Source organism: Triturus cristatus, chromosome 11 (genome assembly GCF_964204655.1).
Source record: "Triturus cristatus chromosome 11, aTriCri1.1, whole genome shotgun sequence".
Taxonomy (NCBI): domain Eukaryota; kingdom Metazoa; phylum Chordata; class Amphibia; order Caudata; family Salamandridae; genus Triturus; species Triturus cristatus.
In genome coordinates, this window is record NC_140594.1 from 374,413,804 (window position 1) to 374,430,381 (window position 16,578).

The 16,578-nt window shown below is 43.6% G+C and overlaps 1 protein-coding gene and 1 long non-coding RNA gene across 2 annotated transcripts in view; one reads left to right on the top strand and one right to left on the bottom strand.

The window, feature by feature from the left end:
• ARID5A (AT-rich interaction domain 5A) overlaps positions 1–6,254 on the top strand; it is a 122,714-nt gene extending 116,460 nt beyond the window's left edge. The window contains exons 6-7 of the mRNA XM_085633460.1: positions 2,986–3,142; positions 4,634–6,254. Coding sequence (XP_085489586.1) covers positions 2,986–3,142; positions 4,634–6,049 — 1,573 coding nt within the window. The 3' untranslated portion in view covers positions 6,050–6,254. The remainder of the gene's footprint in view (positions 1–2,985; positions 3,143–4,633) is intronic.
• Positions 6,255–10,884: 4,630 nt separating this feature from the next.
• The window catches only part of LOC146784218 (uncharacterized), a 603,578-nt gene continuing 597,884 nt past the window's right edge, over positions 10,885–16,578 (bottom strand). The window contains exon 3 of the long non-coding RNA XR_014970515.1: positions 10,885–11,923. This is a non-coding gene — a long non-coding RNA (uncharacterized LOC146784218). The remainder of the gene's footprint in view (positions 11,924–16,578) is intronic.

The window sequence follows — 16,578 nt, forward strand, 5'->3', positions numbered from 1 at the left end:
CCAGTTGAGTTTCAAGCAGTTAGTACTCTTCCAGTTCATCACTTGTAAGAGTGACTGCAGTTTTGCTGACTGTGTTAGCCTTCACTGTGGCTGTTGAGGCCAAGATGTGCTTATGTGGCTGCCACATAGTCGGTCTTCTCTTGCATCTTCAGATTGGTATGGGAGAGTAGGGACAGGCCATCTGCAAAGTCATCAAGTTGCATCCAAGGTGTCCACTCGATCCCATTTCTTCTTCTTGCTGTGGATGTCTTCATGATCCAGTCTATGGACAGCAGGAAGAGAAAAGGCAAGAGCAAACAACCCTAGCGGACTACGCTCCTCACTTCTAGGGTTTCCGTGAGTTGTCCTGCATGGAATATCTTGCAGGTCATTCCCTCATATGAGTTCCTTTTTAAATCTTGCGAGTTTATCTAGCACACTGTAGTGGTAGAGGAGTTTTCAAAGGGTCTCTCTGTCCATGCTGTCAAATGCCTTCTCATAGTCGATGAAGCTGACAGAGTGGGGAGTTCCATTCCATCGACAGCTCAATGACGATGTGCAATGTTGCAATCTGGTCTGTGCAGGATCTATCTTTGCATAAGCCAGCTTGCTGGTCTCGCAACTGAGTGTTGACTTCATTATGTTCAGGATGACTCTGTTGAACACTTTGCTTGGGGTTGATAGATAAGTTATCCCCCTGTAGTTTGTGCAATCACTCTGGTCACCTTGCTTGTGGATCTTGATGAGATATCCCTCCTTCCAGTGTGATGGCACCTTTTCTTCTTTACAGATTCTTCTAAACATGGGGTAGAGTGTGTCTACTGATGTTTCAATGTCTGTCTTCAGCGCCTGAAAAATGATGTCAGGTTCTGCCACCTTCCCATTTCTCAGATATTTGACGGCTTGCTGTATTTCTTCCTTGGTCAGTCTGCAGCAATCGATTGGCAAGTCCTTGTTAGCTGGCTATATGTCTGGTGGAGATTACGGCATGGGCTGGCTCAGCAGTTTTTCAAAGTGCTCCACCCATCTTTGTTGTTGGCCTTTGTTACCCATGATTCTGTTGCCGGTTTTTCTTTAACAGGTCTTTCTGGCTTGCTGAATCCGCCGGAGAGTTCCTTTGTTATGGCGTAGAGTTCTTTCAAGTTTCTGTGGCTTGCTGATTCCTGGGCTTCTGTTGCAAGACCATCAATGAATCGTCACTTGTCTGCTCTTATGCTTCTCCTTGCTTCTTTGTTGGTTTTGGTGTATTTGCCTTGATCATCTCTTTTTCAGCTTTTTTGTGTCTGGCTGCAGCTTTCTTTTCCTTTCTCCCTTGGATTTTGCAGAATCTCTATGGAGATCCATTCTTTATGCTGCTGTTACTTGGGACCTGGTAACTCATGGCAGGTTGATGTCACTGTTGCTTTGATCTTCTCCCACTGACTTTCTACAAGTTCTCTGTTGTTCTCTAAATAATTCTTGCAGGACTTGAAACTTTTTACTGAGGGTGACTAAGTTTTCACTCACACATCTTTGAGGAGGGTAGTGTAATATTGCTGGTGTTGGTTTGTCAGTTAAATACATGCTTTATGCAGCTTTATCCTGGCCATGGCAAGGTGATGGTCTGACTCCACATCCGCTCCTCTCTACACTCTCAAATTCCGCAGGGACCTCCAGAAATTCCTAGCAATGCAGACATGGTCAATCTGATTCTCTGTTGAATGGTCTGGGGACAACCAGGTTGCTTGTGCGTTCTTTTGTGTGGGAATACACTACCGCTTATCACTAGACTGTTTAGAGCACAGAGATCTGTGAACCTTACTCCATTCTCGTTCATGTAGCCAAGGTCATTGTTGCCCATGACTTCTTCGTACCCAGTGTTGTCACTTCCAATTTTGGCATTGAGGTCCTCCATCAGTATAATGATGTCTAACTCAAGGAATTTCTCCTGGATGGACTGGAGTTTGTTGTAAAACTTCTTCTTCCTTTTCTTTGCTGTCATTTGTATGTGCATAGTATTGGATAACATTCATGTTAATCCTCTTTTTCTTTGTGCGCACGGTTGCTGTGGTGTTTCTGGTTCTGTGGGCTTCCCATCCAATCAGAGCTCTGCTGGCTGCTGGCCCCTGGCGTTGCATCAGTGCTACTCCCAGAGTGCGTGGGGTGTTCTTTTCCCTGTGAACCAAATCCAGCAGCATTTCTCATTGAGCCAGTCTTTTTTGTCTGGACTGTCTTCATCTGGTCTCCCTGATGCCACGCAGGGCACGGTTGTATTTTTTTAATCTCCACCGCCACTTGGGCTGTCTTGTCTGTGTCATACATTGTCCTCACGTTCCCTGTCCCGACCCCAAGCATTCCTGAAAATTGCGCTTTCATTTTCATAATAGGTGCAGAGGTGAAAGAGAAACATTATTTGGGTCAAAGGGAAAAAGCTGAACCAGTTTGCAGAATGGTAGATAGCTCCATTACTAATGCTCAGAAAAACAATTGTGGTTCAAAGTCTCCTCACTTGCCACATGAAAGGTACAGATCTGTCAATTGTTACAATGACTGTTATGGCCCCATGCGTAGTACACAATAATAGGTGTGGCCCACGCTTTATTGTGTGTATCAGGAAGCAGTCTTACTGTTTATCTTTAGACTTATCTCGAAAAAGGTGTTTATAAAAACTGCATAGAACAGCTGCCTGATTGTAAACATTTGTTGTCACATTGAATGTGCCACCATCTAACATTTTTCACACTCTACATTTCCAGACTCTCTGATATAGGTTGGAGGGTGGAAAAAACAGAGTAAGAGTGACTGTGTCACATAAGTGTGCAATGTATAGCCGACTGACTGTAAATATAATTAGCATATTTTCAGGGTGATTGCAATTGCTTGTGCCATTGCTGCAAGTACGGAGGAGTCCTTAGTGTGCATGAGTTTACGTTGTTGAAGTAATTGAACCCTCAGGCCAATGTAATGTCAAGTTGCATAGGCATGAGGTGCCTTGTTTTAAACCTGTTTTTTTTTTACCTCTTGCAGGTTGGTTCTTCCCTATGTGCGGTACCTGAGGGGCGAGGATGACAAGCCCATTCACCTTTCCAAACCAATGAAGCGGTACAATACATCCAAGGAAAGCGAGAGTGGGGAAGCAGCAGAGAAGAACATGAACACCAAACAGGGGTCTGCCAATGGAGAGGTGAGAAAGTAGCACAGACACCATCTACCCCAAACCTTCCACAGCACAACATCTCACTGAACTTCTTATGAGCCCAGTGTGAATGTGATGGGCAGTGCGAAAGCCAAAGTTAACGGGATTCAAAACCATGAAAAAGATGGGTTCTGAGGAAACAACCTACTAGCTGTTTCAACTCCGTTTTCTAAAAGTATGTATTTAACAAGCTACCACACATACAATTGATTGAGTACCCAGTGGGTTGGCTCACAAGGGCTGGGAAACCAAAGTTGGACTTGTTGAGCAAGCTTCTATTGCCCTGTGGTCCACATTAGTGCTGGGAGCCGGTCCTGGTGTCTCTCTTACTTTCCGCAGATATGGTAGGTGAATTGCAGCAGGCACAAGAGGCTTTAAGAGAGAGAGAAAGAGAGAGAGGGAGGAGGAAAGGTAGAGAGAGAGTGATTTGAGATGAAGAAATGAAAGAGGACAGAAGATGAGATAGAGAATGAATGGATGGATGGATGGATGGATGGATGGATGGAAATTTTGCAAAAAGATTAAGGGAGCGGAGCTGGTTTGAACATTTTTGGCAGGGCTTCTTAGGTTCCCCAGTGTGGCCTTGAACTACAATTAACTTCGGATTCTCCTCCAAGGCCTCAGTACCAGCATTACTATGACTTAAAACCAGTTGCCACTGCAGTACTAGAATCTGTTTACCCTGTTCCACCTTTCTTTGCCTCCCACCAAACACCTCAGCCAGATCCGTGGGTCTTATGTTGCACAGTTTTTGTCTGCTTCACTCCAAGATCAGAGCCAGAGTCATACTGTGACTAAACATTCGGTGTCACTGACGTATTAGTCTGTCCACTTGCTCCACCTCCTGGCGTAGAGCCATCTTCTGACTTGGCGGTGAGTGTCACTGTTGTACTGATTTGTCTAACTTCCTCCAAGTTCTGGCCTAGAGTCCTGTTGTGATTGGATGCTGGCTGTCACTGCTGTACTTTATCGGCTTACCTCCTCCAGCTCCTGGCCTAAATCACTGCTATTCCTAGAGGCTAGGTGTCATTGCTGTACCAATGGTAGACCTGTCTTCCGATCCCCATGCACAGACACTGCTACATGTAGTGTGAGAGGGCTGATTTTTATAGCTTACACCCAAGAGATTTACTATTATTTCTATGTTTGAAGAGACTTTCCATTATGAAGCATTATTTTTGTTAGGAGCCCAAACATTCTCAGAACTATGCAAGCATTCGAAGAACCACAGTGGAACCTGCAAGCCATTGCCACACCAAACTCAGTATAGGAAATTTGAATGCTAGCGGTACACACCTTGCCATGCCAGTGCAAAAGAACCCTACACTAACATCTCCCTCAGAGATGGGTATACATGTGTCCTTGAAAACTCTGCATTCACAGATTCTTTGATGTAAATTCGAGGCATGGAAAAAAGTAAGACTGACTGGATTGCGGCGTATAGATGCTTTTACTTTTGCTTGTTTTTTACTTTCACAGCTCATGACTGAGGAGAGGATGCAGGAAGGGCAGCTTACACCTGGCCGGAGCAAAGAGGAACCCAGTCAACTGGTGGTGTCTAAGAGCAAATCAGATTTGTGTTGGTGCCAAGATGAGCTCTCCAATGTGAACTGCTGCAGCCTAAGCCTACCCAGAGCTGACAAATCACTTTTCTCCACTCTGCATGTCCATGAGAACCATAGCGTCCTTTCCCCACTTGCAAAGAAGAAGCTCTTGGCTCAGGCAAGCAAGGCTGAATCTCTCCTCTGCCATGGAGAACACAGCAGTTTTTGTTTCAATGTGAAAAAAGCTAAGCTGGACAATAAGGAGCTTACTTCAAGAATCCCTGATAACAAAATCCGTTGTAAACCAGTCATTTATCTGAGCCAAGAGGTAAGAGGTTCAGGGCTAGAGGAAAGCTCCCAAGAGTCTGCTTCCCCTCACTTCCACTCAAGTGTCCATGAATCTCAAGGGAGAGGATCTCCACAACTTCATGGAAAGGACAGCTGCATGACTGTTTTGTCGGGTTTACATATGTACAAAAGTGAAGATTTCACCTCTAGTGCCTGCCATTCCATAACTGCTTCTGATCATTCCTTTTCAACTTCCAAAAACTTCCCAGACCCCCCTCTGCAATGGAAAGAATCATGTGCGAATGGACCAGAAATCAGAAAACAATGGAAGAACCCTTTGAAGGCATGGACCTCCTGGAGCCTCAATCAAGAAACACCCTCTGAAGGTGACAAACAAGGACCACCTCCATATAAGCCCCCTCTCTTTAATAGACAGACATCTTGCTGGGTTCACCCCATGGCTTACTCAGCAGGGCCACAGATCGAGCAAAAAACAAAAGCTTTGCTGCACAACAGCGCTAGTCCCTTAATATGCCACAGTGCAGAGCCAGAAACAAAGGAAGAGCTTAACAAAGGCTCTGTTCAACAAGAGACATTCATAGTTGTCTCCCCTCTCCATCAGGAAGGGAATAAAAAAGTACACCAGAACCTGGGGATTTCCAAGGGCATACCACAAGTAATTTGCAGGCCAAAGCCAGTGAAGCCATGCCTGAACTATAGCGCTTCCCTTGCCTTGGCTTCACGGATGAACAATGAGGGAATAAAGCCAAGGATTGGTGGAAACTTCCTTCACCCCACAGAATCATTGAAGAACTCATCTATTTCCCTGTCATTGTTTCAGCCTCTCCCTTTGAGACCAGTACTACTTCCTGCCTTTCCAGGACATCTGTCACCCACATTCTTTTGCCCGCCTGATAACTGCCTGCCACTACCATTATCATCGACTCACATTAACAGCAGGAGCTCACTGCAGGACAGGCGATGCTCCCTCTCACTCTGGCATGTTCCATCCACATGCGATACACCATACATGCACTCACGTCATCTAAATACAAAGTTATAGGTCTTAGAAATGAAAACTCTGTCTCCATGTTGGATGCTGATAATGCTAAAATAGCCGTTGATGGCTTATCTGCATGAATTCCTGTGTGTAAGAACATTGCACCAAAGTGAAGCTCCTTCAAAGAGATAATCCCAGTTTTGAGACCTAGAACAAGAGTTTGTCTCTGTATGTGCTACCCTTTTTCAAATAAAAACAACTTTTGTATAATGGGTTACAATTATGGAAATGGAACATGGTTAGTCAACAGAATTACAAGCACCAATTTTAGTTGATACCATCAACGTTACAGCACATCCTCCTCTGTAGATTAAGGTGTAGATTATCCCATATGTACTGATTGGCAATAACAACCATCAAATACTTGAGGAAGTGACCATCTGTAGTCCAAAGGGGAGAGACTCTAAAGGGCTTTGCAGTGATAAACGTCTTTAGGCCTGATTTATATCCTGGTGGACGGCCCGTGGGTTCGTCAGATCAATGGAGTAAATTACTCTATTGCCGTCGTGGAAAGACTGCCCTTCAGATTTATAAATGACAACCTAGCTGGTAATCACTCATAAAAGCATCGTCAGGAACCGCCTTCACGGCAGTTCCTGTCAATGCATTTTACTGTTTGCTTCAGGGCTGTTTCGGAAGGACGCAGTCCTGCAGCAAACAGTATTCTTTTTTTCTTTTCAAAAAGAAAATCCTGAATCTGGATTTTCTTTTTAAAAATAAAAAAATGTAATGCTCCCTTTGCCATGAGAGTCTTCTCCCATGGTGGTGGGGGGGAGAGCATTTAAAAAATGTTAATGTTCCTTACCGCCAGATTTTATCTGGCAGTAAGGAACAGTAAAAAAATACTACATGTTCACCCATCCAAATTGGGCAGGTGGACAGGTAGCCATTTCTCCAACAACCACTACTTCCCAAGATCGGCTGAGAAGTTTGGCCACGGCAGAGACGGAGTTGTCTTTTCCATGGCCAAACTACTGGTCTGCTCTCTTTTAAATCTGGTGAGTATACCTTCATATTCGCGGTATGTATACTCCGTTGCGACAGAGTATACATACCTCCGATATATAAATCAAGCCCTTTGTCTTGGAAAATCTGTTCTGCCCAGCTAGAGGCACTGTTTCATAATATGGATAGAAACACATTGTCCTGCTAAAATATCGTAGCGAGAATATTGACTAATGCAGTGTCATGAGAGTTACTATTCTAAACTCAACATCTACATACTTCAAAGATATATTTATTGTAAAGGTACATTATCACGGTTATGTGTTTAATCAATATATATATATATATATATATATATATATATATATATATATATATATATATATATATATATATACCAAACACCAATCCACTCTCCACGCTCACAAGGCAAAGGATCAGATGCAGACACTCCAAAGAACTGGTCAATAGTTGTTTATTTGCCAAAGACGCTCTCATACGCGGCCAATATATCAAGGTATAAGTATGTGGAGTTAAATATAGTAAATCTATTCTTACCTATATAAACGTATTTTCATGATATTGTGGTAGATACTGTGGCTATATTCTGGCAGGACAATATTAAATCCTTGATTTTCCAGTAGAATACTCTCCCCATTGTTTTTTCCTGGTCTTACTTTTTTGTTTTTTTGAGAGGACAATACGATTGCGATTGCATAGGAGGTGCTATATGATTTTGCCTTAAGTTAACTGTGATTGGGCTTGATGGTAAGGTAATGCATTCAATGTAAACACCTATCTATGTCAAAGGGTGTTTATTGCCGCCTCAGAGCAGGCTTTAGGGTGACTAGTGCCAACTTGTTATAAATGAATGTGGACAGGCCTTTTTGCCTGTACTCTTGAAGGGGAGAGAATCAGCTGGTCTCTGCATGGACAAATCTGAGCACACCCACATAACATAGGGTTCTTCGCTTCTCTAAAGTCTGTGGCATGCTTTGTTACATGATTGGTCCATGATCCACCGAAGCAACAGACCAGGACTCCTCTTCTCCTTTCTCGCGGTGAAAATTTGGAATGAGCTCCCCGTGCAGCTCCGGCTCTCCACCACTCTACTGGAATTCCAGAGAGAACTCAACACCTGGCTGTTCAACTGAGCCACCTGAACCATCGTGACTCCCAAGTGCCTGGGTGATTAGCTGTGCTATGTAAATCCACTTGATTGATTGATTGATATTGGTGTGTTGGGACCAGGAGGCCATGTAAAGAGTAAATGATGTCCACAGAAGACACTTTGTCATTCTGCACAAGCTGGTGGCTTTCTTACAGGTTACCTTCATTTTCTCTTAATGTAACAACACCCATATGTATTTTGGGCAAATGCCACAAAGAGGTAGCTGGTCTGGGCATTAGTAACCCCGTTCCTGCTAAACCAGTTTTTCCTCCTTCAAACTGAAATTCACCAATAACCTTTTCCTGTCTTGTGTTGACCAGAGCCTCACAAAGAGGAGAACTTGGCTAACTACAAACCAACTTGACCAGTCTTAGCAAGACTGTTCTCTATCTGCCAGCCTTAACATCTCATGAAAGAAGGTAACAAAGGAGGAAGATGAACTTCATTCTTATTGGAGGGACACATTAAACTAAAAACAAAAGCGTGCATTATATTTTGGCTGGGTCTGGCCCTGTGCTACCAAAGTAGAAACAATACTGGCCCCATTGAACCAGTATTTTGTTGTCTGAGGATGAATATCTCACAGTCTGTTTGAACATGTGGGCTTATGAATTCACTGCGTGAGTTGTCGCCCTTGCATAGCCTGTTTTCCCATATCTCTTAAGGTATTAAATGCCCGATTTAGATTATGGTGGACAGGTTACTCTGTCACAAATGTGACTAACATATCGTCTGTAGTTTTGCAAATGCATTATATCCAATATCACTTTTAATACGGTGGAAGGGATATCTATCACATTTGTGACAGAGTCACTTGTCCGCCGAAGTCTAAATCAGGCCCTAAATGTTTTGTATACTACCTGTCGACCAAAGTGAGAGGAAGGACCTATCAGCAGTGATTGAAGTTATCCACTAGAAAAAAGACATCCTTTGGATAGAATATATACTTTATATTTGCTATATCTCCATTATATTACATGTGCTACATATCATGGCAAACATATTGCAATCACTACATCAACATAACCACTACATCATAAGGTAATGCTAGGTAAGTAGATATGGAGGTAAGAATAATCATTTTATACTTACATTGATGATGTAGTGGGTGGTATGCGATGTTGTGGTTACTTGGATGTGATAACTGTGCAGGTCGATATTATTGATCTCAATATAGTGTCATACAACCATTTATTTTTCTGTATAGACAGGGCATAGCATCTAACACAAGGGACTATCGGCCACATATGAAAATAGGAATTAAATAGACAAACCTTCAGAGCAAATCGTAAGCTGAAAGCTGTGCCAAAGGAACAATAAGGACTGGAGGACTTGCAGTAAGGATACTAGTCGGAGTGAATGGTAATTATCTGGCCTGTGTAATAACACTTGGAAACAAATCGAAGAATATTTGCTGCCTATGCACATTTATAAATTGTTCTCCTCATTTGTGGTATAGATACCTTACAGTGCCACGCAGCAGACTGTCTTCTGCTAGATTTCTGAATGCCCAAATATACCCAAGCACCTCTTAAGCTGCCAAGCGTCCTCCATCAGCGCCCCTACCCTCTTGGTATTCAAGTTTGTGAGAATTCTCTCTGTTACAGCTAGACATCCAATCAATACAAGCAATTACTAATCTAAAGCTACATATAACCTGTGATTCCAGGGTGCGCACACCAGTACTTAAGCAGGCTGAGCACCTCCTTCTAGATTATCACCCAAATTTCATTGTGAATACACGTACATATTTTTGTGTTTGTGGATGTTAATCAGGGTCGTCTCTGCAACAGGTATTAAATGTTTTTTAATATAATTTCATGTTCTAATATTTTTTTAGAAAGAGGAACAACGATTGGCAGTCACTGAAAAAAGGTAAACAAAAGATACCCAAAAGTGCTTATTTGTTTATACCCAAAAGTCAAATGTGGTACCATAACCCAGCTGTACCTCTCTTGGCTCCTCTTTCACCATTAGCCTCAGTTGCAAACTCCTGGCGCAGAACAACTGCAAACACAGGTCCATGTTATCCATGGTAATGACAAAGTGTGGGTTTCTTCTTAATCATCCCACTTCGAGCAACCCCCATACTTATGAGAACCAAAGCCTCTCAACTGGTGTAGCTCAGCAAATGCAAGCCTACATTGGCATAGCCAGTGCTTCTTTGACACACATTTTAGCCAGCAAGCCACCCAGTTTTTATACTGGGAACACAATTTACTTATGGGGGAGGAAGGGGGGCATATATGTTTTGCTTCTAAAGAAAAACATTGTTTCTGAGTACTCTGGTAGGCCCTGACATATAGGAATACTTCATTATTTTCCAGAACTGCCTCTAAAACCCTTGGCATTTCAGTCAATATATATGAAAACTTGATGAGTAAAATGCACCCTTTGGTATTATCTCTCTAAACTTTTCTTGGCAAGAGAATGGACGTCCACCAACCAAACACGATTGACTATCGTCAGCAAGGTGGAGTTGGTATAAAAAAACACGCATAGGCAAAGCCAGTAGGTCTAACCTTTACAAAATATGTGCTAAGCTAGTTGCTTTGCCAATGGTTATTTGTCAAGCATTGTTTAGAAAGTAAAAAAAAAAAAGCATTTCAAAGTACTGGTGGGAACACACATCTTAAGGAATTTTAAAACATAACGGAATACAATATTTTCAAACTTTATTAACTGCAAGTTTTATTTTTCACATTTGAGACAGGAAGCTGGAGAAAATTACAAAAAACATTTTATTGAAAGTGATCAATCTTAAAGCCAACACAGAGATCTAGTTACAGTTCCTTAAAAGAGGATAACAGCTGTCTTAAGAAGTGACTGAATTTAAAGTCAAATGTTTGACATTTACCTTATACACAAATAGGATCTAGCCATTTGATGCTCTGCCACAACCTGGGAACAAATTAATGGGCTTAAGAAAAGAGACATCGTTCCAGGTACTTTAGGTACTGTCTTTGTATGGTAACCTCTGGGCTGTCATGCAACACATGGAAGTTAAAAGATAAAAAGAAAACCAAGATAAAGTCTGCCATTTAGTTGTCTGGCAAAAATATACTTGATGCTGTGTTTTTACAGATTTGCTAGGAAGGGTAGGGAGCCACACGGAGTAAAGGGTGGGGGAGCTGATGGGCTAAACAGGACAGGGGGAGATAGCAAGAAAAGACATTCACTCCAATTGAGCCTACAAAAGAAAAAGAGAAACACAATTCCCTAGTGTGAGCTATGGAAGGATAAAAGTCATCTAATCAAAAGGATGAGAAAGAAGGTATTCTCCAGGTTAGGGACAAACAAGCACATGGGGAAGGAAACCCACTGAATAAGAAGGAACAATATGAGATTGACAAGAAAGCCAATAAATGATATGGTGGGCTTACTCAAAGCCAACTTTATAAGTGTTGGTATTGTACACAACAGGTATTTGACAACCGACATATAAAAGCTGTCTGTAGTCGAGAAATAAAAGTAAGAGGTGGTTTTACTGCTACTTCTATTAAAGCTCTTGTTGGTGTGAAAAAGCTGGTAAAACCAATCCTCTCTACCCCATAACCACCAGCCTCCGCTCAGCACAGACAGACGACTTTCAAGTCCCTAATGCCAACATTCTTTTCTCAGTGGCTGATTGTTAAAAATTAATGGGTTGTCAAATTTCACATGGGACACTGGGTTGAAACTTCTTAACGGCTTTGTAGGTACAGGTCTTCACGTCAATGGTAGTGGTACAGTCCTCAGTGTCAGAAATTACACCTCCAAACCTGGAAGAGAAAAAACACATAACCCACCAGCACCATTTACTTCTTCATTATCAAATTTTGAGCAAGAGAGTGAAAAAAAGAAGAACAGTAATATAGGGAAAACGTGATAAAGGAAGAAAGCAGTTATAAAAAAAATACATATTAGAATGAGAAAAAGAGACAGGAAGTGTATGGGAGTTGAAGGAAGAGGCAGCTGTAGTATTCGGCAGCCCCACAATTCAGCAGTGAGACGAGGAGCTCCGAGGGAAATCTTTGAGCTTCTGCACTTCTTTTTTTATTTTTTATTTAAGCAACAATAATAATAACTTTAAATAATTCTGAACTAATTCAGGACTTTGTCAATCACTGATGTGTGTGAAGGCCCTCAAACCGTTTACCTGTCTAACTGTGGACTCTAATGGAAATCATCAAAACTTACAAATTGAGCTCCTCTACAGGTCCCATTATACTTCTTAAATTAGAGACCCCAGGAATCACAAAAACATATTCAATACTATAGAACTATCCTTGGATCATGATGTGGTACCTCTTGAGCTTAAACAAGAAACTGTAAAACGTCTATTAAAAAGCCCTCACTTGATCCATAGGACCCTGCAAATTATCACCCTATCAATCTTCTACTGGATCTTGTCATTATATTGGACCTGTCTAACTACCTTGAAAACTATTTTTTACCAGCTGACGGCCAGTTTCGTTTTCAACCTGGTAGAAGTATTGAATCTGCGCTAGTTGCAGTGTTAGATGATCTATGAATAGCTGCTGACTCAAACTTACCCTGTGATCTAATTCTTTAAGATGTGTTGGCAGCCGACACTGAAGATCATAAACTTATGGCAAGACTTGCTGACTTGCCAATTGTGGTATTACAGATAAAGCACTTGTAAAATTTGTTCAAAATAAATCACAAACAGTCATGTTTAAAAACTTTCTCTAAATCGGTTCCTCTTATCACCTGGGTACCACAGGGAATACCTGGTCTTAACATGGCAAAACGAGGAGACATGTTTAATTTCTCATCGTTTTTGCTGTTTCTGTGTGTGCTGAATTGTGCAGTACACATAGAAACAGCAAATCGCCATGAAAGATTGTTTATGTGCACTATGGTGCAAGGGTGCCTGCATTGGCGCCAGGCAGCTGCGTTTAGCGCCAGCACTACAGAAAATCCATGTGCTGTACCATTGTAAATATGGCTCATCCCTCCATTTTCAGAATGATGGAGTGTGGCATTAGCGATTTTTGCTTAATGCCACGTTTCACCATTCACTTGTAAATATGCCCCCTAGAGTCTCTAGCAGAAAAGATACCCAAGAAATACCTCTCCGTAGGTCAGTCTGTGAACCGATTTAGACTAGGAAGTCCTGGACGACCAAATAGGCAAAGTGCCCCTCATGACGGACCTGACCTGGTGTAGCAGATTTTAATGCAGAGCACTATCCTTCATGAGATGGTCCATTTCATCACGGCTTTCCATTTCTTCTCCCCGATAAACCCAAACAAGAGTTGCTTGTCCACCCAGAAACTTTCTAGTGTAATCAATGTAGAATGACAATGCTCTTTTTGGGTCCAGGCGGTGGGTTCTCTCATCCTCTTTGGAAGGGTGAAGCAGAGCAAAGAAGGTAGGCAATGGGATTGTCTGGGCTAATGAACAGGTGCTACCATTTTCAGCAGAAAAGAGGCACATGCTTTTAGAACTAATTTGTCTGAGAAAAATGTTGTGTATGGAGATTGCACCAAAAGTGCCTGCAGTTCACAAACACCACTGGCCGTTGTAACACCCACTAAAAGTGACTTTTTATGGTCAACAAACATAGAGGGAAATTTTTCAGGGCTTAAAGGTCAAGACTAGGTTCAGGTCCCACTGGGGCATGATGAAGGGTTTTGGAGGGAACATATGTTGTAGTCCTTTTAGAAAATAAATCACAGAAGGTGAATTGAACAGGGTGGCTTATCCGGCAATTGCAAGAAGGCTTTTATGGCAAAAGATACCCGTTAACCGTGCCAAAAAGCAAAGCCTTGCTAGGCTAAGAAGATAAAATATAATGAAACCTCAGACAAAGGAGCAGAAAGGTGATCAACACCAAGCCACAACTCTGTCCGAACGGCAGGCATACACTATCTTGGTTGAGAGATGCCTGGCTGCCAGAATGACATCACAGACTTATGGAGGAAGGTCAAAAACTGTAAACTGCTGCCGCTTAATTTCTACGCAAGAAAGTGGATAATGTGCAGGTTCTGATGCAGGACCCTGCGCTGTTGCTGTGACAGATTCTCCCAAAAGGAAAGCCTGATCAAAGAACCGATGCTGATGCTCAGTTGGTCGGGATACCATACTATCTGTGCCCAATCCAGAGCCACAAGAACGACTTGGGCCCAGTCGTTCTGATTTTCTTGAGAACTCTGGGCAGGAGCGGTGTCAGCTCCACAATCTCTTTAGAGACCATGCAGCAGGTCCGGATGAAGCCACCATTTGTGATCTACTAGGCTTGGACAGCTGAGTTTGTCGGCTCTGGTGATAAGAGGCCTTGACAGATGTTGAACCTCCAGGGAAAAGCCCTAGCATTCCAGTCATGTCCAGAGATGCAGGGCCTCTTGCCAAAAGGTCCACGACCTCACCCTGCCCTGCTTGTTGCAATACCACATTGTCATGGTATTGTTTGTGACCACCTAAACTAGCCTTCTTTCTCAGCTCCTACAGGTTTATTTGCTGAGGCCAGAGTCATCTGAATTCTGTCTCTCCAAAATGGCCACCCCAGCCCAGAAGTGATGCATCTGTCACTACAGTCAGATCAGGGTGGGGAAGAGGACTGCCTCTGACCCAATCGAGTTTCGTCATCCACCACTGCAGGTCTTTTGCAGTTCACTCCGATATTCAGACCAGATCAGAGAGACTCCCTTGATGCAGTGCTCACTGGGACTTCTGGTCCCACTGCAAAGCCCGCTTATACCAACTGGAATGTGTTACTATAGGAGGCAGGAGGCCATGATGGCACGCAGGCTCAGAGTCGGTCTCACCAAAATCCAGGATAGTAGCTAAAAAATATGAATCAAAGCATGGATATTCTAGACGCTCCATTCCTGAGGATATGCCAAAACTGTACTGTAGCCAGTGCAGCTCAAATGAAAAGGAGAATCTGAGAGGGGGTCAGATGGGACTTCGGCACATTTAGAGTGAACCCCAGTGAACGCAGGAGGTCTGCTCTTGCCTGGTGGTGGTAGACGACTGCCTGGGGCAAGCCCGTCTTCAACAGCCAATTTTAGACGTAGGGAAAGGCTGGAACCCCGACCTCCACAGATGTGCTGCAACTATGACCATCAACCTGATAAACACCCAAGGCGTGCTGGAAAGGCCAAAAGGAAGCAAAGCAAAATGATAATGCTCGTGGCCCACCGTGAACTGCAGGTTGTCTATGAACAGGCAGGACGGGGATGTGGAAGTAGGTATCCTTCAAGTCCAACATTACCATCCAGTCTCCAGGGTCTGAGACAGACAGAACATGAGCTAATTTGAGCTCAGGAAACAAATTGAAAGGATGCAAGTCTAAAATATGGAGGAGACCTCCATCATATTGGGGACCAGAAAGTAGAGGTAACAACAACCCCAGCCTCCTCTTGATGTCACAATTCTCTTGATGGCTTCTTTGCAGGGCTGGACTAAGAAAGGGCTCGGCCGGCCGCCCTGTGGGACAGAGGGGGTGCGGCGGAGCTGTTTGCTAGGGCCGTTTTCAGCTGATTTTGTTACAGGGGGGCGATATAGCTGGCCCCGGTAACAAAAACAGCCCCTAGGGGCCCAAAACCGGCCCCCACCCTGGTGGCCCACAGGGAAATGCCTAGTGCCCACTACGGCCAGTCCGTCCCTGCTTCTGTGGCCAAAAGAGCCTGAACTTCCTGACAGAGTAAGGAGAGGCTGACCTCCATGAGCCATTCTGAGGATGGTGAAATAGGTAGTGGGGTTTCTTGCAAAGGGTTGGAGTAACCCAGCTGAAAAATTTGTAATACCCACTTGTCCGATGTTATGGTCTGCCAGCAGGACAACTAATGATGGATCCTGCTGCCAACTTGGTGTACGTGATGGTAGGATGGCAAATTAAAAGGTTTTGAGGCTGTGGCACTCTTTGTAGACATCTAGCTGAGTGTCCCACAGGGCTTGTGAGAACTGTGTCAGTGGCCACTAAAGGACTGGGGAGACTGGTGGCTGGGCGGGAGTGGGAGTGGTTGATAGCCCTTACCATATCCACGGAAGGGGCAAACAGCAGAATGGGTTGGCATGGGGCCATGGAGAGGCCCAAGGACCTGGCAGTTGCCTGACTGTCCTCAAAGCGCTCCACCTCTAAATCCGTCTTGTCGCCAAAGTGGCGGGTGTCATCTAAGGGTATGTCCACAATCGATGCCTGGACACCTCCTGAAAAGCCAGTAGAACTTAACCAGAAAAAAAGCAGGCCGGGATCTGACTTGGAAGGGTGGGTTCCGGCCGGAGTCAACATCAACTGATGCCGATCTGGCTCCGTATCAGAGTCAGTATGATTATGGGGTCGGTGGTGGGGATGCCCCATAGCGATGCGAACCACATAATCATACCAACCTCAAACACCATCGCTGACAAGGCTCTGGGGAAGGTGACGGTCTTGCGATCGGAGCCTTTTTGGATCTAGAACTGG